This window comes from Balaenoptera acutorostrata, chromosome 1 (assembly GCF_949987535.1).
Source record: "Balaenoptera acutorostrata chromosome 1, mBalAcu1.1, whole genome shotgun sequence".
Lineage (NCBI taxonomy): Eukaryota > Metazoa > Chordata > Mammalia > Artiodactyla > Balaenopteridae > Balaenoptera > Balaenoptera acutorostrata.
The window spans coordinates 198,251,915-198,272,398 of NC_080064.1; the positions used below are offsets into that span (position 1 = coordinate 198,251,915).

The window sequence follows — 20,484 nt, forward strand, 5'->3', positions numbered from 1 at the left end:
AATCCAGCCCCTACCATGTGCCAGGTAAGCAGTAGTTACACACTCAATAAGTCCTCCCGTAACATAAATAGGCGATCTGAGAGGTGCTTTATTTAAGGAGTATCATAAGTAAGCTTCTATATGCCCCTTTCGTCCTTTTACAGTTTGGGTATTTTAAAGTCCTGTTCTCTCTGAGTACAAATTTTCTGATTTGCTCAAACACAAATCTAAAAGCAGATTTACAACAGAACCACTTATCTTTAAAGTCCTGATAACTTAAAGATAACAGAAAACCAGAAACTTTCTTAAATGTTATTCCCTTGACAGATTATTACTGTCGCCTACAAGTCATTTTTTAAAATTTTGTCATTTTTCTTTCCACTCATTGTGAAATTAAGTCAGACAGTCTTAAGACTTTTATCTTGCACAAGACCAAAATTGAGATCAATATTCAGATATTCCCAACCACGTCAAAGTTAATACCCATCTCCCTATCTTTCAAGCTCGACATGAAAATACATTGAAATACTTGAAAATACAGACACTAGATGCCACTACTGCCAATGCCCACAGAACCCCAGTGGACATATGTGCCATTTAAGTTAAGAATGTTTGGTTTAGTATAGAAAAACAAAACATGGCTCAATATGAAAATCCGATTAGCAAAACATTCATATAAACAATGAACCTCTATGCTATCAATACCCAAGCCTTATTCACCCAGCACTTTAGGGCTTAAGTCACCCAAAGACTAAAGAAGAAATACTACCTCTTCTCTAGAGAATCCCCTGTGCTATTCACTCCTCCTAGGGAAAGTAAAGCGTGTTATTAAATCTAACTGAAGACATGTATTTTGGAAGAATATCAGAGCTGGAGAATCTTTTCCATTAAATGGTTCTGAAAGCCTTTCAAAACCTAAACTCTATTGGTTGTCACCTAGATTGAGAAGGATTTAAATGCATTTATTAATTAATAGGCTGGCAATTATTGACAAAAAATCAGTGTTTTTAATGAAACTGGGTTAGCTGCAAAGGTTTATCACCATTTGTTTTACCATGATTATCAGTTACTAGCCATGTTTTAGCTTCACTGAAACCACTAGATTTGTGACACAGCCTCTTTCAAAGAAGCCCCCGCTGGAATACAGGCAACCAGTATAGTAGTTAAGACATTACCTCCAATTCATTCAGCCTCTGGATACGTGGGGTAAAATGAAGTTTGTCAACATCACACGCAAATGGTGGCTGCCAATCCTAGTGGAGAAGCAAAGGTTTTCATTAGAAAAATTTATAATTCTGACATTTAAAAAAATGGTTTTAAAGTTAAAATCCTGGTTAAGTAAAGCATGTTATCTCTAATGAGTCAAACAGAACACAGGGCAGTAGTTTCTTAACTCTTTTTCCACCAGAACAGCAGACTATGTATGATGACACTTCTCCAAATGATACATCCTGTACACACCCCGCCTAGCACCCCTCCAACCAGCAACGTCACTGAGCCTCAACTGCCGCTGAAAAATCATCAACTCAGACAAAAAAAGACTTTGACTCCTCTATTCCATAAGTATCTCTCCTCCTACAAAATAGCTATATTAATGTCCAATTATCTACAAACTGTATTTTAATATACGTAACCCAGTTACATTAACTTTTATTATAAAATTGAGGATAAGTTCTTCTGTGGGGGGAAAAGAAAAAAACTGACATCCAAAACCAATTTTAAGAATCACCCTTAACATATCTACTGATACAGGTTCTTGGAAGAACTGCTATCAGGAGAAAATAGACAGGAAGGAGAGTGTGTATGGACTGTTGTCTATAAGTGGAGAAAACTGGAAACAACTTAAATGTTCACTATAAGAGAACAGTTTAAAGGCATAAAAATTATGCTGTGTAAATAGGTACAGAGTTTCAGTTTGGAATAATGAAAAGGTTCTGGAGACGGACAGTGGTGATGATTGTACAACATTGTGAATGTACTTAATGTTACTGAATTGCATGCACCCTTAAAATCGTTACAATGGTATATTTTATATTATTCAGTATTTTAATATTTCAACATAATTTTTTAAGACAAAAAAGTTGGGCTTCCCTGGTGGCACAGTGGTTGAGAATCTGCCTGCCAATGCAGGGTACACGGGTTCGAGCCCTGGTCTGGGAAGATCCCACATGCCGGGGAACAACTGGGCCCGTGAGCCACAACTGCTGAGCCTGCGCGTCTGGAGCCCGTGCTCCACAACAAGAGAGGCCGCGATAGTGAGAGGCCCGCGCACCGCGATGAGGAGTGGCCCCCGCTCGCCGCAACTAGAAAGCCCTCGCACAGAAACGAAGACCCAACACAGCCAAAAATAAAAAAAAATAAAAAATAAAAAGTTCATGCTGTTGTATAGCTCTATTTATTGACATTGAAAATTTTCCTTATATATATTTTATGAAAGAAAGAAAAACAGGCTGTGCAACAGAAAAATAAAACACTGGAAAGAGACAGCAAAAAGGTTAACAGCGGTTTGTCTTTGGTAGGATTATAGATGATTTTTCTTTTGCTTCCTTACCCATTTTAAATACAATCGGAAATATATTAAATACATTAAGTAATACCTATTTAATAAATTATTTTAGAGTAAGAGAACAAGTTAATACAAATGTTGGTACATCTGTAAATAACAATAAAATACTCTGCAGCGGTAATAAAGAATATCTAGATGTTCTAAACATGGAAAGATAGCCAACAGTGGATGAGTAAAAAACTAAAACATGCAAATTTGTGTTAACATATGTAAATTTTAAAGACTATTGTAATAGAAAGGGAGAAAGACGTTATTTTTATTTCAAATTTATACTGCTGGAGTTTATCACTGCTTTTAGTTTAAAAGTAAAACAGGTTTTGTTTTCGTGATACAAACACTTAAGTAAAAATGCCCACCAGCAATGCCTGATTAAATATTATGTTAAAAAGTAAATTTTACAATTTTTTTTTCAAAGGAAAAAAGCAGATTACAAATTGGTACAAAGCTTTTTACTACCACCCCAAAAAAGAATAGGAAGGAAAAAAAAGAAAAGAAAAAAGAAAAAATGGCAATACCGTTTAAGAAGTCAATGACAGATCAGGACTTCAAGTGTCTAATGCTGTCATACAGCCTCTTCAACAAAAACTATGGCTAATGTTTAAACGCCAGTTAAAGATATACTGTACTGCTAATACACTTAAAAAAATACTACCTACTCCATCCTGGGTCAAAAAGATTACAGTGATTTTTGTTTACCTTGATAACTAAAGATAAAGAAAGCAATGTGTTTAATTATACATAATACCATGTAGCAGAAGGAAATCCCATCGCTTCTTAATATTCTGTGGCAGGCTAATGGAAGACTTGATATTGCTCAGAGCTTTGCTCTCTAATACTTTATAAAAGCTGTAGCGCTTCCCTGGTGGCGCAGTGGTTGAGAGTCTGCCTGCCGATGCAGGGGACACGGGTTCGAGCCCTGGTCTGGGAAGATCCCACATGCCGCAGAGCAACTAAGCCCGTGAGCCACAACTACTGAGCCTGCGCATCTGGAGCCTGTGCTCCGCAACAAGAGAGGCCGCGATAGTGAGAGGCCCGCGCACCGCAATGAAGAGTGGCCCCCGCTTGCCACAACTAGAGAAAGCCCTCGCACAGAAACGAAAACCCAACACAGCCATAAATAAATAAATTAAAAAAAAAAAAAGACAATGTGTCAGAATATACAAGTAAATGATTAACATACTGTCCAAATGACCTGCAATTTTTATAGATTAAGATTTATGAGTAACGTATAATGATATCCTCCAATGAATCAAATATGCCTTCTACTCCCAAAACACGATACAAAAATTAATTTCATCTTAAGTCTACATATTAAAGTTTTATAAATTAAGGTGAGCTGTGTCTTTGTATGTATGTATGTTATTTAATTTATACTTGTTTTAGCCTGAACCCTTTTTCAAATAAAATAAATCCTAAAAATCAAACATCAAAGGGAAAACACTATGTATCTGTCACTAAGGAAGTTCACACAGTGGGTATAATACGTTTAAAACTAAAACTGTGTCAGTAGATCATTCATTCATCAAACACAGATCACTGCAAATTCTGTCTCCTCCTCTGGTTACAAAGAAAGAGAGAAAATGGGATAAATGTCATTTGGTTTTGAGACTCTGTCAGCTGTAAAGCTCTACCCCAATAAAAGAATTACATATTATTTGCAATGCTCACTGTCATATTAGAACAAAGATATCCTTGGCAAAGTCTGGCTTCACTGGGCCATGACTTTTACATGTGGAAAAAAGCCATTTACACAACATTGTATATCAACTAATTTCAATAAAAAGATTTTTAATTCAAAAAAAAGCCATCAGAGAAGGAAAGAGACCATATTAAAGCCTCTAAGAAGTGAAAAATTTCCAACAGGAATATAATCTTCAAATTAAGTAGTCAAATAAATAATGAAAATCTCCATTTAGAAATGTGATAATTTTTGGTTTGACACTTAAGTATCTAAAAGGGATATCATGTAATCTAACCAAAACTTTTAGCCTCTACCAATAAAATGGTTCATAAAATCATTTTTTTTCTAACATAAAAATAGCATTTCCGGGACTTCCCTGGTGGCGCAGTGGATAAGACTCTGCACTCCCAGTGCAGGGGGTCCAGGTTTGATCCCTGGTCCGGGAACTAGAGCCCACATGCATGCTGCTACTAAGAGTTCACATGCCGCAACTAAGGAGCCCACCTGGTGCAACCAAATAAATAAACAAATAAAAAAAAAAAAAAGCATTTCCAGGGCTTCCCTGGTGGCGCACAAGCTAAGAATCCGCTTGCCAATGCAGGGGACATGCGCTCGAGCCCTGGTCCAGGAAGATCCCACGTGCTGTGGAGCAACTAAGCCCGTGCACCACAACTACTGAGCCCGCATGCCACAACTCCTGAAGCCCACACACCTAGAGCCCACGCTCCACAACAAGAGAAGCCACTGCAGTGAGAAGCCCACGCACCGCAATGAAGCCCCTGCTCACCTCAACTAGAGAAAGCCCACGCTCAGCAACGAAGACCCAATGCAGCCAAAAATTATTATTATTTTTTAAAAACATCATTTCCATACAAACAAGATAATAGATTGCAAGGAGTTCCATGTAAATTCCCTGCTGAAATTCATCTTAATTTCCTTTAAAAACTTTAAAATGGTTTTATTTTAACCCTTTTAAAATAAAAGTACAGCTATATTATTTAAAAGCTCAATTATTTTCCTGAGCATTAAAAAATATATTCCTTGGGAAAGCAGTTAAGTAGGCCATTGACGCTTAAAAACCCTCAGAGAGGCCTGAGAAACACGAGGTAAACATTTTCTTTAGTCCTAGCACTAACCAAGCAAAAATAACTTACAGCACATTTAACTAAGAGAAATGTTTGAAATTATAAAATTGACCAGTATGAAAATAACTTTCATCGAATGCTAATGATTTTTCAAAAACACCGTGAAAATTCACTCTGTAAATGATCCACTGTTAGCACCCACATACTTAACATACTGGAATACTGTTTTAATCTTCCTAGAGGCTGCCATCATTTTAAGACCTAACGATAAGCAAAACAAGAAAGTACACCCTCTACAGAGCTTACAGGTCAGTTCTCTGATTCCCTGCAGGCAAAACCAATTAAAAATCAGTGTCAAAAGCACATTCTGGTTAGTTTACAAATAACAACATGAATTAAGAACGAAAGCATTTTTCTAATTGTGTATATTCTATCAAACCCAGTCATCACTGAATAAATGCACTCACAGGATTTTAATCCAATGCCAGCAGAGGTAAACTCAGTGTTGTAAACACAGGTTCTTACAGTTTCTATGTTATCAACATTACCACAGAACTTCGGTGCAACTTTTAAGGATCCAAACAAAGAATTTATCTTAGTATTTTAAGGCAAGTTAGAAAAGCTTTCTGTTGAGCTTAAGATTTATCAACCTTAATAAAGATTTCAGTAACACATATATGAAATACAATTTAAAAGACTACTTTCTCATCAATTAAATGGTTTGTCAGTAAGATATCCTTAAGACACCTGCACAAATGGAAGAGGTAGTACAAGGCACAGCATAATCATTATAAATTCCCACTTATAAACTGTAAGAACAGACTTACTACTTATGAACCCCTCAGGCATCCTATGCCACTCATGACGACACTGATAGGTGTCTATCAGGAAAGCTTTGTAATACAAAAGGCTTCATTCAAAGTCTTCCCAAGGTAAATAAAATGCTAGTGCTGCTGCTTCTCCCTTGCTTCTTACTTCCCTCTGGGCAGACTTGGCCCCAAGCAGCTTTAATTAGCCACCAATTTGTCCAAAGCCTGTTTAAGATCTCCGGTGCTTAGTGAGCCACTAGTAAAAGCACTTTGAGGATTTCCTTTTCAGACTATGCAACCACACTTTTGTACCCTAAAGCCTAGGCATTTAAATTGTAAATAGAATTGAGTGTATGTGGATTTTTCTGGGAAGGCTCACAGCTTTCACCAGGGTCTCAAAGGGGTCTGTAACCAAACAAAGGTCCTGAGAATATGTCTGGCTTTCCTTTAAAAATTTTGCACCTTCAAGTTCTTATCTTACTACCCCAACCCACTTTCTTTCAATCCCTTCTCTTTTTACTTAACCAAGCATAATAATAATGGATAAGACACTTGTTCCTCAGAATGTAAGCAGACGATTAGTATAGGACCAAAAAAAAAAAAAAAGAGCAACGCACTGAAAGTCAGAAGACCAGAATTTGCGATTCGATTCTCTTACCACCACTTCAGGAATCTCAACTTTTCCATCTGGAAAGTACAAACAATAGCTACTTTCAGGACTATGGTAAGAACTGAAATTACAAATGTAAAGTTTGTTTTATTATGAAGCAAAAATAACAAGTATTACATGACATTAAGTTCTGACCACTGAAATGTAATTTTCCTCTAGCAAGAAGTGAATGCAACCTCAACTTTCAAGGAGCAACTGACCTCTGAAGTTTACCTTTAAGGACCCCATCCTTTCAGCCTAACTCTAGTTAGCATCTAGTGGCCAACCAGCACTTTTCATCATAGCAATTTCAACACAGGTTAAAGAGTTCCCCTAAATAAAGCAAATATTTTATAATAACTATAAATGGAGTATAACCTTTAGAAAAGAAGAGGGCTTCCCTGGTAGCACAGTGGTTAAGAATCAGCCTGCCATTGCAGGGGACAAGGGTTCAAGCCCTGGTCTGGGAAGATCCCACATGCCGGGGAGCAACTAAGCCTGTGCGCCACAACTACTGAGCCTGTGCTCAAGAGCCTGCAAGCCCGCACGCCACAACTACCAAAGCCTGCACTCCAGAACTACTGAAGCCCACGCGCCTAGGGCCCGTGCTCCGCAACAAGAAGCCACCACAATGAGAAGCCCGCGCACCTCAAGGAAGAGTAGCCCCCGCTCACCGCAACTGAAGAAAGCCCGCACACAGCAACAAAGACCCAATGCAGCCAAAAATAAATAAATATATAATAAAGTTCCCTTAAAAAAAAAAAGAAAGCAACATTTAAAAAAAAAATAACAGTATATTTGGGAGAGAAAAGAACTTTTTGTTTTAACTTGCATCCTGACTTTTAAAAGATAATTATATATATTATGTATTAAATCCCTCTGTGTATACATTGCTATTTTATCCATTTAACTCAATAAAGTCAGAATAAGCTTATATAAAATTAAAAGCAAAAACAACAAAGGGCTCCCCTGTGTCATCCTCATCTGTCATTTCTTCAGTGCTGAGTTTTAAGGCACAGTGGTGCCCTTTACCACCTCCTGTACAGTAGAACAGACGTTAAAGAGGGCAGGCTCTCAGTCACACTGCCTGGGTTCAAATCCTGACTCTACTGTGTGGGTCTGAACTAGGTTAATCTCCCTGTGCCTTAGGTACATGTAAAAAGGGGAAACCAGGAGGCTTAAATAAAATAATAGCGGCAAAGCCTTTAGACAGGTGCCTGGCATTTACAAAGTAAATGGTAAAAAAAAAAAAAAAAAAGAAAAGATAATGATTAGGGAATGTTCATGTTGCAAAGCTTTGTAGTTTCCAGGAAGCCTACTGCAACCTTGTTTTTGTTTTTGATTGGTTTATGTTTAACACAGTGGTTTTGATTCTCTAATCTTCATTATAAATTTGTATAAGATAGAATTCATTAATATATACTACTCAAGGTCCATTAATCTATTTTTTTGCTGTATTCTTTTTCCAGCATTGAGATACATGCATCTTGCTTTTTAAAGTCAAGAGAATGTACTGTCAGATCTCCATGCTTAAAGAGCTTCCTAGGGAATTCCCTGGCGGTCCAGTGGTTAGGACTCTACGCCCAGGTTCAATCCCTGGTCAGGGAAATAAGATCCCACATGCCGCATGGTGTGGCCAAAAAAAAAAAAAGGAAAAAAAAAGAAGAAAGAGAGAGAGCTTCCTGTAAGATTGTCTTGGGTTTATTAATTCAAGGGTAGAGGCAGTTAACAATGGATCTGCCAAGAGAGGAGCTGCGAGGGTGGCAATGGAATTCAGCTTCTGTAACACAAAAAACAACACTCTAGTGGGCAAGCCTACATACCGTCCCATATCAGTATTTTATATTGACCAAGCCATTTCCTGTATGTCCACTACATAAAACTTCCTAACTGCATACTCTCTTATGGGACAAAGACTAAGCAATAGAATGGGTCTAAAATACTTTTTTCCTAATACAAAAGTAATGCTTATTACTGAAATTTCAGAAAAAACATATAAAGAAGAAAAAATGAGCCAAAATCGCAGAGAAAAACCTGCTACATTTTGCTACACGTCCTTCCAGTATTTTTTCCAAAGTGCTTATCTTCACAATTTCAAACCAAAAAAAATTATATTGCCTTTTACTTATTACTATACTGGGAACATTAACATTTCATTGTATTGATACTTTAAAAATTTCTTAGTATTGGACATTTAGGTTATTTCCGTTACTTTCCAATGTTATTCATTATAAACAAAATATCTATACCTTCTAGGAAGCTTGTTTCAGCTCCATTCAGGGTCACATTTTACATACTGCAGTTACAGGAAAAAAGAGATCAACATGATCACAGTGATTGCAGGTGCCTGCCTCAAACTGCCTTTTATGAATGATGGCGTGTTCTGCCTCTATAGAGAAGTGTAAAAATGGTTATTAAGGAAGAATTTAAAATGAAAACTACCTTCATAGAACAGTGCTATGGATGTTCAATAAATGTTACTGAACAAGTAAAAAGTCTAATTAGGAAAATTAATTTTAAATGTCTCTATAAAGCTAAAGATTAAAAAATATAAAATCAAAAAAGCTCTGCTAAAAATCTGCCAATGAAGAAAACCTGGTGACAAGAATTTGGAAACAAAGAGAACAATGTTTTAGTAAAAACACATCATGCTCCTTATTTAGATACGGGCAACTGTATCAAGCGAGGTTCATATTGTAGCACAGGGTTTACTTTAGTTAAGTGTAATACAAAAACTCCCACAGCTTTAGTGTTCAAATCATTCCACAGCCAACAGAAAAGACTGCAAGAATAAATGTCCCTTAAAAAAAAAAAATTTGCCCATATACCCAGTCAGTCCTCCTCAAAACGGTCAAGGTCATCAAAACCAAGAAATCTGAGAAACTGCCACAGCTAAGAAGAGCCTAAAGAGACCTGACAACCAAACGCAATGTGGTGTCCTGAATGAGATCCTGGAACAGAAGAGGACGTTAGGCAAAACCTGAGTTCATCTGTGTAAGTTCATGGACTTGGGTTAATAACAACAGCAGTTCACTGATTATAATAAATGTGTCATACTAAATGCAGAATGGTAAGAAAAGGGGAAACTAGGTGAGGAGTATATGGGAACTCAACTATCTGCTCAATTTTTCTGTAAATCTACAACAGTTCAAAAAAAAAAGTCAATTAAAAAAATCATTTGGATCAATTTTTATCTTTTGTGTTCCAAACTCTTCTGATTCCAACAGAAAGCTCTCAAAAAATGAAACACAATCACATCTTTAATATAAAAAATTTTAAACTTGACAAAATGAGACCAAAAAGGCCCACTTCGACAGTTTAGTTGTTACTGGCTATGTGGAAAAATTTTTTGTTTGCCTTTTTGAAAACACTTTAAGATTTTCACTTCACAGAAGCAACAGATAGGTGAATAAGGGAAGTTTTTACCAAACTCTCTACTGGTGTTATACTATCCTCTTCAAAGGTTGAGCACAAAGAGAAACTGCTTATGCATAGGTCCTAGATTTACTCCTATTGAGTCAAGCCCTTGCAGAAGTAAGTTCCTTTTTTAAAGTACTGCAACTCTCAAATTCTTGGCCTTAGGTCCCCTTTAAACTCTTAAAAATTGATGACCTCAAAGAGTTTTACTTCAGATGGGTTCTATCCATTTATTTTTATTGCATTAGAAATTAAAAGACATTAAAAAAAACAAATTCATTTAATAATAAGCAAAGAATTGGTGAGAAGAGTTTTATTTTGCAAATCTCTTTAATGTCTGGCTTAATAGAAATAAGCTGGATTTTCATATCTTCTGCTGTCAATCAGTTGTTGTATATGTTGTTTTGGTTAAAATATATGAAGAAAAGCTGGTCACAGATAAACATTTAGTTGAAAAGAGGAAGTTCCCGCGGACCTGCTGAAAAGGTCCTGTGAACTCTCCCAAGAGTCCTCCTCAGCCCAAACCTTGGAAACAACTGCCCTAACAGATCCCTACAGGGTTCCCCACCCAATCTGCCCCTCCAGAGAACTCTGTCCACACAGACTTTAAAAGCAGCCCCTTCAAGTGTTTTCTCCATTCACTAACAATGATTTCTTGACCTGTTCGTGTAATGCCAACGTTTTTAGAAAAGCTATATGGCAACCCAGTCTTCCCTAAAGTCCTACCACCAAAAAGAACCTGAAAATACCAATGCAATCATTTGCAAACATACACGGACTTTTGATAGTTGCACTAAGATAATAAGTACCAAGGAATAAGAACATTTGTTAAATGTTCCTCCTATAGATGGGGCTTGGTAAGAGCCAGTTCGCAGTTTTACACAACTTCGTTTAAAAGAATGTTTTAATTTCTGAATATTAAGTATTTGGGAAGGCAAAGCATTGTTTCTATGGACCATCTATTAGTAAATGAAAATACACCAGTAAAAAAGAGACATGTCGGGACTTCCCTGGTGGTCCAGTGGTTAAGAATCCGTCTTCCAATGCAAAGGATGTGGGTTCGATCCCTGGTTGGGGAACTAAGACCCCCACATGCTGTGGGGCAATTAAACCCACATGCTGCAACGAAAGATCCCGCGTGCCGCAACTATGATCCAGCGCAGCCAAAAATAAATAAATACATAGAGGCATGTCATGGTGTTTACTTATTTAGCATTAGTCCCAATAAGTTCCTTTTCCACCACTTTTAATAAAACTTGGAAATGATAATCTGTATTTATACGGCCTCTAAATGACTTAAATTTATTATTGTTAAAGCCATATGAAAATATTGATATAAAACAGTCCACCCATTGATACTGCTTCTCAAACCTCAAAGAAATAGTTTCCTCCCAGGCCCCTCTGTAGGAACAAGCTAAGTACAATCTGGTTTATAAACAGTAAGAGGGAATAACTAGATCACATGGAGGCCATCTTACTCTTCCAAAATGTCCTTAACAGATAACTACCAAAGTTACCTGGAGTGATTAATACAGATTTTTGGTGTATCCCAAAAATCTCATCAAGCCTATAATGGAAGTATCCTTTTAAATTCACAGAGGGGGCTTCCCTAGTGGCGCAGTGGTTAAAAAATCCACCTGCCAATGCAGGGGACACAGGGTTCAAGCCCTGGGCCAGGAAGATCCCACATGCCACAGAGCAACTAAGCCCGTGCGCCACAACTACTGAGCCTGCGCTCTAGAGCCTGCGAGCCACAACTACTGAGCCCGTGCGCCACAACTACTGAAGACCACGCTCCTAGAGCCCGTGCTCTGCAACAAGAGAAGCCACCGCAACGAGAAGCCCACGCACCACAACGAAGAGTAGCCCCTGCTCGCCACAACAAGAGAAAGCCCGCGAGCAGCAACGAAGACCCAATGCAGCCAAATAAATAAATAAATAAATTTATTTTTTAAAAAAATTATAAAATTCACAAGGAAGGATCCTAAGAAAGCTAAATCCCTAGAACAAATCATCTTCCACTTAAATGGGCTGACAACATGATGGCCAATCATGAAAAGTTAACAGGAAAGCATTATACATTTCAGGTCATTCACAGACATCTTATGGTCACTGAATGAGTCCAGGAGAAATTTCAGATCCCTCTCCCTTACAGCAATTGTAACTGGTGCAAACGTTACTTCAATATGCCTACACCAAACCATATTACGATCAAGTAGCTACAGTGCCACGGTTCCCCCCTGCAAGGAAATTATTTAGTAAGTAGTTTTGATTGTTCTCTTTCATACCTAGGATCCCAGTGAGGAAAAGGCAGTTTTCTGGCAGAAAACTGAGACTGCTAAAGTTAAGAGAAGATTACATACTTCAGAAAGGTTCAAAAAATGATTTGTCAGGCTTCCCTGGTGGCGCAGTGGTTAAGAATCTGCCTGCCAATGTAGGGAACATGGGTTTGAGCCCTGGTCCGGGAAGATCCTACATGCCACGAAACAACTAAGCCCGTGCGCCACAACTACTGAACCTGCGCTCTAGAGCCCATGAGCCACAACTACTGAGCCCACGTGCCACAGCTACTGAAGGCTACATGCCTAGAGCCCGTGCCCCACAACAAGAGAAGCCACCGCAACGAGAAGCCTGCGCACTGCAACAAAGAGTAGCCCCCGCTCGCCATGACTAGAGAAAGCCCGCGCACAGCAACGAAGACCCAATGCAGCCAAAAATAAATAAATAAATATTTTTTAAAAAAATGATTTGTCGGGGAAGGGGTTTAGGAACGAGGTTGAACTCTGCCCCCTCAACCTTCACTCAGCAACACCCAAACCTACCTGGGCACCAAGGGCAGGGAAAGTTAAACATCCCACACCCTAACTTTAAGGCCTCATTAGATCTGTAAACACTTGCTGCTCTACACCTTTAGTACTTTACAAACTGGTGGTCACTCCTGGAGATTCAAAATCAAAGTCAGGAAAGGGACAGTAGTGACACTAAAAATCAGCCTGAGCCTCAGAGAAGTACTAAAGGGTAAATCTTTGTTTTGTTTGATGTTCCATCTCAAGAAACATTTGCAACTGCACTAAAAAAACAAACAAAAAAAGAGCAAATAGTAAGCCACACATTTCACTAAAAGCAAATGTTTAACAGCTCTTCAGTCCTGCTGCAATTAAGACATATTAACTATACGTCTAGCAATAAAAGTGGAAATAATTTTACAACACATGTGATCCCTAATAGCCGTATCTGAAGTAAAAGACTGAAGCGCGAACCTGAACTGGAATTGCTAGGAAGCTGCTCTGTTTATCCCACTGCCGATCATCTAATATTTACACAAGTACAACCTGATAGTCTATTCAGTATACTCTAATTCTGACCATGCTTCAAGGCTAGATCTCCTGTATGAAAGATAAAAGGGTGTACTATTACACAGGCAAGCTCAATTTAGGATAGTAGATAAATAAATCTCATGTCCAAAACTCTTAAAATAAATTTATAATGTATCTCAGTGTTATTGTTTTAGAGAGAGCACTATCTTATTTCTTTCACATTTATTGCCACATTTAATAATCAATTTGGGGAATCCCCTGGAGGTCCAGTAGTTAGGACTCAGCACATCTGCTGCCAGGGCCCAGGTTCGATCCCTGGTGGGGGAACTAAGATCCTGCAAGCCATGCTGCACGGCCAAAAATAATAATAATTTGATTTAAAAGATGATCCACTTTAACCTAAAATATGAGGAAGTTCCAGCCTGATAAAACTGGTCCTCATTTGAATGGCTGCCTGGTATCAATGGGACACACTATAAAAACTCTTCTATTATCTACTTTCCCAGATTTTAAATAGAGGATTTTACAGATGTGTCTACAGTTGAGACTTAAGAAAATCATCACCAAGAAGTCATGTAAGTCTGAAATACAGGCTCAACAAACCAGCTTTTTCTCTCCTTGGCTTCCCAGCACATTTCCTGCGGCCTCCAACTAGATCCTCTTTATTCCTTAAATGCTGGTGTTTCTGAGAGTTCTCATGATCCTCATTCTCATTCTACACTCCTATTTCCTCCCTAACCCTGGCCTAACCCAATGCCTTCCCAGATACCCCCAGGCAGCCCCCTCTCCCCATACTCCACCCACCTCCATATCCCCCCAACCCTAATATCTTCAATCATTCTATATACAATTTCCATTACTTGCACACATCCTACTATATAATCTAATTACTGATCTTTCTCACCAGCAGACTATGAGTTCCTTTAAGTCAAAGTTGTAAACTGCAGAACCTTAACACAATTCCTGGCACTTACTGACATATCAATAAATGTACTGAATTCAACCCATAACCAACCCCAAGGACCCAATCCATTTCTTCATTCACCAGAGCTGACAGAAAGGATTCCTTAGTTTCTTGTAGTGGAGCTGAGAATTTCTATTAATTCAAAGTCAACAGGTAAGAAAATTCCTTATACTGGCTTCCCTGGTGGCGCAGTGGTTGAGAATCTGCCTGCCAATGTAGGGGACATGGGTTCGCGCCCAGGTCTGGGAAGATCCCACATGCCGTGGAAAAACTGGGCCCGTGAGCCACAACTCCTGAGCCTGTGCGTCTGGAGCCTGTGCTCCGCAACAAGAGAGGCCGCAATAGTGAGAGGCCCGCACACCGCGATGAAGAGTGGCCCCCGCTTGCCACAACTAGAGAAAGCCCTCGCACAGAAACGAAGACCCAACACAGCCAAAAATAAATAAATAAATATTTTTTTTAAAAAAATTAAAAAAAAAAGAAAATTCCTTATATTAACAGCTGCCTAAACCTCATCAGGGAATTACCTAAACTAGTAGTTCTCAAACCTAGCTGAGCTTTCCAATGGCCAGAGGAGCTTCTTCCATATTCTTCCAATTGAAGCTAAGCGGTCACTGAAATTGATGAGCCAGGAGTTTCCACACAAATGAGCCAACCAACCAAAAGTATATGGAATGGCCAAGCTCATACACATTGATAAGTTAAAAAATAAGGGCACACGGTTTACTTAAAATTTTATAATTACATTTTACAGACAACTATAACAGACAAAACAAAATGGTACTGTACTTTGATATCACATAAGGGCAGCTTTCTAGTTCTGATTTTCCTGCAGTGCATTAGGATAACCAGAAAGAAGCAAAGGAAGATCACACTCTCCTTCCCAAAAAGCCCAGCTAATTTCTGGGATCTATGAAAGAAGCCACTGGCCACCACGTATTAGAAAGAAGAACACTGAACTTGGAAGTAAAAAGCCAGTTTGGAATTCCCCAATTTGTCCTTTAAAAGCTGTGTCACCTTAGACAAGTCATTTAACATCTCTCAGCACAGCTTCCTTTTCTACAAAATTGTCCTTGGAATTCGCTGGCAGTCCAGTGGTTAGGACTCAGTGCTTTCAATGCCGTGGGCCCGGGTTCAGTTCAGTCCCTGGTCAGGAAACTAAGATCCCGCAAGCCGCACAGCACAGGGGGGAAAATAAAATCCTACCTTAGCAGCAAGAACTAAGTTAACAAAAGGGAAAAGGGAACCCTCCTACACTGTTGGTGGGAATGTAAATTGGTGCAGCCACTATGGAGAACAGTATGGAGGTTCCTTAAAAACCAAAAACAGAGTTACCACAGGATCCAGCAATCCCACTCCTGGGCCTGTATCTGGAGAAAACCACACTTTGAAAAGCTACATGCACCCCAATGTTCATAGCAGCACTATTTACAACAGCCAAGACATGGAAGCAACCTAAGTGTCCATCAACAGATGAATGGATAAAGATGTGGTACATATATACAATGGATTATTACGCAGCCATAAAAAAGAACGAAATGATGCCATTTGCAGCAACATGGATGGACCTAGAAATTATCATATTGAGTGAAGTAAATCAAAGACAAATATCATATGATATCACTTATATGTGGAATCTAAAAGATTACAGCAATGAATCTATGTACAACACAGAAACAGACTCACAGACATAGAAAACAAACTTAGGGGTACCAAGGGGGAAAGGGAGGGATGGGGAGGGATAAATTAGGAGTATGGGATCAACAAATACAAACTACTATACATAGAATAGGTAAGCAACAAGGATTTATTGCATAACACAGGGAGCAATATTCAATACCTTGTAATAACCTATAACGGAAAATTATCTGAAAAAGTATATATATAACTGAACTACTTTGCTGTACACCTGAAACTAACACAATATTGTCAATCAACTACACTTCAACTTAAAAAAAAAGAATAAAAAGATTCATAATTTTCCATCTGCCATCTCGTGTAATCCCAATTTCATGTGGATATAGGCAATATAAATAATGGTTAAGAGTACTGTGTGGGCTCATATCAGGCTCCTCCACTTAGTAGTGGTGACCTTGAGCCTGTTTACTTACCTCTTTATGCCTCATCATGTAAAGCAGGGCCAGAATTATCCTCATTTTAAAAAAGGCAGGTTAGGGCTTCCCTGGTGGCGCAGTGGTTAGGAATCCGCCTGCCAATGCAGTGGGCACAGGTTCGAGCCCTGGTCTGGAAAGATACCACATGCCACAGAGCAACTAAGCCCGTGTGCCACAACTACTGAGCCTGCGCTCTAGAGCTGGTGAGCCACAACTACTGAAGCCCACGCACCTAGAGCCCGTGCTCTGCAACACGAGAAGCCACCAAAATGAAAAGCCCGCACACGTAAGAGTAGCCCCGCTTGCTGCAACCAGAGAAAGCCCGCGCACAGCACAAGGCAGCCAAAAATAAATAAATAAATAAATTTATTACAACAAACAAAAAAAGGCAAGTTAATGGAATAAAACCTTGAAAATCCAACCTCAAGGCTGGAAGCTCAAGGATAACATGAAGATAATGGAACACACACCAGAAGCCAAATGTTTGGATTCCTGCTCCACGATTTTTCCATGAAATTCCTATTCTCTGCAAGTTGTCATGTCCTAGCTAGCTAATACCAACCGCCAAAAACAAATTACCTTGGATCCTAAATCAAGTTTTAAACCCTGTTCCCCTCAAAAAAAATCTGATGAGCAATTATCTATTAACATAAGTCAAGGATGTATTTTACACTTGGAAGACAGGAAAAGCCACAAGGTTAGCAGTGGAAAAGAAAGTACTTATAGAAAGGAACCCAGAAGAATGGGCTGCCATTAAGTACAATCTTTAAAAACCCCAAACCAGAGCTTCCCTGGTGGCGCAGTGGTTGAGGGTCTGCAGGGGACACGGGTTACAGCCCTGGTCTGGGAGGATCCCATATGCCGCGGAGCGACTAGGCCCGTGAGCCACAATGACTGAGCCTGCGCGTCTAGAGCCTGTGCTCTGCAACAAGAGAGGCCCGAGCACCTCAACGAAGAGTGGCCCCCGCTCGCCGCAACTAGAGAAAGCCCTCGCACAGAAACGAAGACCCAACACAGCCAAAAGTAAATTAATTAATTAATTAATTTAAAAAAATAAAAACCTTTAAAAACCCCAAACCCACACCCTACACAAATCCCCGAAGCCAGCCTTCCGCTGGAAAATCTGGTGGCTGTTCTCAATTTGTCCAAAATATTGGATAAGAGCCTCTCTGCGAGAGGAAAAAGCTTGGAATACCTGGAATTTTACAAAATGGAGGTTACAGTCCCCAAATTCTCTTTCTAGACCTTGCTCATCTTCATGGCCTCACCCCATCCCACAAATAAAAAGACACCAGAGTACAAATCCTAAGAGATCCTCACTCTCCCCGTCCAAGTTAAAGCCTGGCAAGGATGACATGTTCCCATCTGGTTTAAATATCACCAAATGATGAGCTGGTATAACCGCACAGAAAATTGGGAGGATCTTGCCTTAAAGACCTTGAAATTATGTGGTTTTGACAGGATTTGTTCTTTGTCTCTGGAGTTAGCAGTGGAGTAGACGGCCATGTTCAGGTATCTGTATGCCTCATAGGAACGCATGCTTAACAAAAGCTCCAGCCAACTGCTGAAAACCCACTCAGGTTTAAACTCAGTTTTCTAACACTACAATTTGATCAAGCTGTGAGGTGGCAAGAATTAATGTAGGAATGCACAAAAATCTGCCTAGGGCCACACAAGGAACATAGCTGGGAAGAGAAGCTCAGCCTAGCTACGTGCTCGCAACTAAACGAAAACGCTTTCAACATTTAAAGATTTTAAAACTTTGTACACCACTAGACAGTGTTTTAACACATGTAGAAAACCGTATTGAGTGAATTGCTTGATTCAAGACAAAAACAAAAAAGCCACACTAGTAGAAATACAATATATACGGGTCCACCTAAGAAGCAATGTTATGAGATCCCATAACATATTTGAACAAAAAAACATGGTGAATCCAAATTTGTATGATCATATAGAAGCTCTAATTAGCTTTATTTAAAAAAAAAAAGTCTGCCTACTTGTTAGTAAAAGAATAAAATATAATCGGGCTCTGTCCTGAAGACCAAAATAAACCTTTTCCCTGACAACTCTTGTACTTTTCTCCCCACTTTACAAGTAACTTATTAAAGACTCAATCTACTAACCCTTCAGGCAAGAACTGGGACTATTTAAATTATGTTAGACAAAATATAATGCTGCAGGGCTTCCACAGCATCACAGCCCTCCCACACTAGGGGAAATTAAATAATCTTAAACACTTCTTAACACAAAGCTTACCAAATACAAACTCCTGCCTGTATAACACACATACACTGCAAATTTTCTGTAATAATTTATAACAGCTCTACCTGAAAAAAATTTTTTATTTCAACTAATTTAAAAAAAATCCAGGGCTTCCCTGGTGGCGCAGTGGTTGAGAATCTGCCTGCCAATGCAGGGGACACGGGTTCGAGCCCTGGTCTGGGAAGATCCCACATGCCACGGAGCAACTGGGCCCGTGAGCCACAATTACTGAGCCTGTGTGTCTGGAGCCTGTGCTCCGCAACGAGAGGCCGCGATAGTGAGTGACCCGCACACGGCGATGAAGAGTGGTCCCCGCTTGCCACAACTAGAGAAAGCCCTCGCACAGAAATGAAGACCCAACACAGCCATAAATAAATAAAATAAAATAAATAATAATAATAATAAAAAAAAAAAAATTAAAAAAAAAAAAAGATATCCTTTAAAAAAAAAAAAAAAAAAAAAAATCCAGGTACAGAAAAGCTTCATCTAAACCAACAGAAGAATTTACATTTTGTATATTCTAGTTCTGATGTTGGGCTTTTGACTTTTCAAGTTTCACTTTTAAAAATCCCTTCGCTGTAGGAGAAATGAGGGTTATGTATTTGGCACTAACCCTCGTCTCTCTAAATCTGTCCCCAGACCCTTCTTAGCAGCGAGCAAATAAAAGCTCTGGAATTTAAGCTCCTTGCAATCCATCAATTAATCTGGACAACAGCTCTAAGTCAGTGTCAGATCTCCTTACAGCAGGTAAGAAGGCACACATTGGAAAAAAATGACTCTGTCCAAGGTCGTGATGGTATTAGATTCAAGATTCTACCCACTCATTTAAAAAAATTTAGAAACACTGACTCCTTCTTTTACATAATAGAAAAAATAAAAATCCACATACACTCCACTTGATAAAGCTTATTTTTATCCCTGCAAAATATTTCTTAAAATTTACATCAGTTGTAAAATAACATTTCCAAGTGAAATGGAATCAACAAGTTTAAAAAAAAAGCCATTTATTATGTCACATTCTGCCTAGTGATGTTTAACTTAGTTCCTGAAAAATGAAGTTATTTATTATTTTGGGGAGGAGAGTGCTTAGACTTTAAGGGGTTATTTACAGAAAATATTTTTCAATGGCCTGACTTTTAAATCACTTCTTTTGAACATTTGAAGCCATCTAAATGTTCATCAGCAATTCTGCTGAAACAGGAACTGCATCATCGAGGCTGGAAGTCGAACCACCATCTTCACAGGAAAGTGAACCTAATGACATCCTGATCAGCCACTCATTAGACCCTTTGACTCTCATTTCCTTCAAACTCCTTTTCCAAAAGGGACTTCGTTCTACTTCTTGGTCACTCCCAACTCCCAGCTCTGTGCTGCTGAGATGACGTCAGACAGGAAAATGGACCAAGAGCAGGAAAGGGAACGACGGGCACCACCTCTGACCACCACCTCCGACCACCACGCCTCTGCATCCAGGAGCTGGCCTGACAGCGGTCAGGTTCCCACACAGGCTCCAACAAACGTGTCACAAAGCAACAAAGGCCCTGGAAAGACTGAGAAATCCAATCCCCATCCTGATTAGGCAAAGAGTGGCCATCTCTCACTAAAGGCTAGAAACCTCATTCCTAATTGCCCAAATCT

The 20,484-nt window shown here is 39.1% G+C and overlaps 1 protein-coding gene across 2 annotated transcripts in view; it reads right to left on the reverse strand.

Annotated features, from left to right (window-relative positions):
* Positions 1-20,484, reverse strand: part of KDM5B (lysine demethylase 5B) — a 73,359-nt gene that overhangs the window by 47,029 nt on the left and 5,846 nt on the right. For both annotated transcript variants that reach the window (XM_057550941.1, XM_057550936.1), the window contains exon 2: positions 1,155-1,232. In XM_057550941.1, coding sequence (XP_057406924.1) covers positions 1,155-1,232 — 78 coding nt within the window. The remainder of the gene's footprint in view (positions 1-1,154; positions 1,233-20,484) is intronic.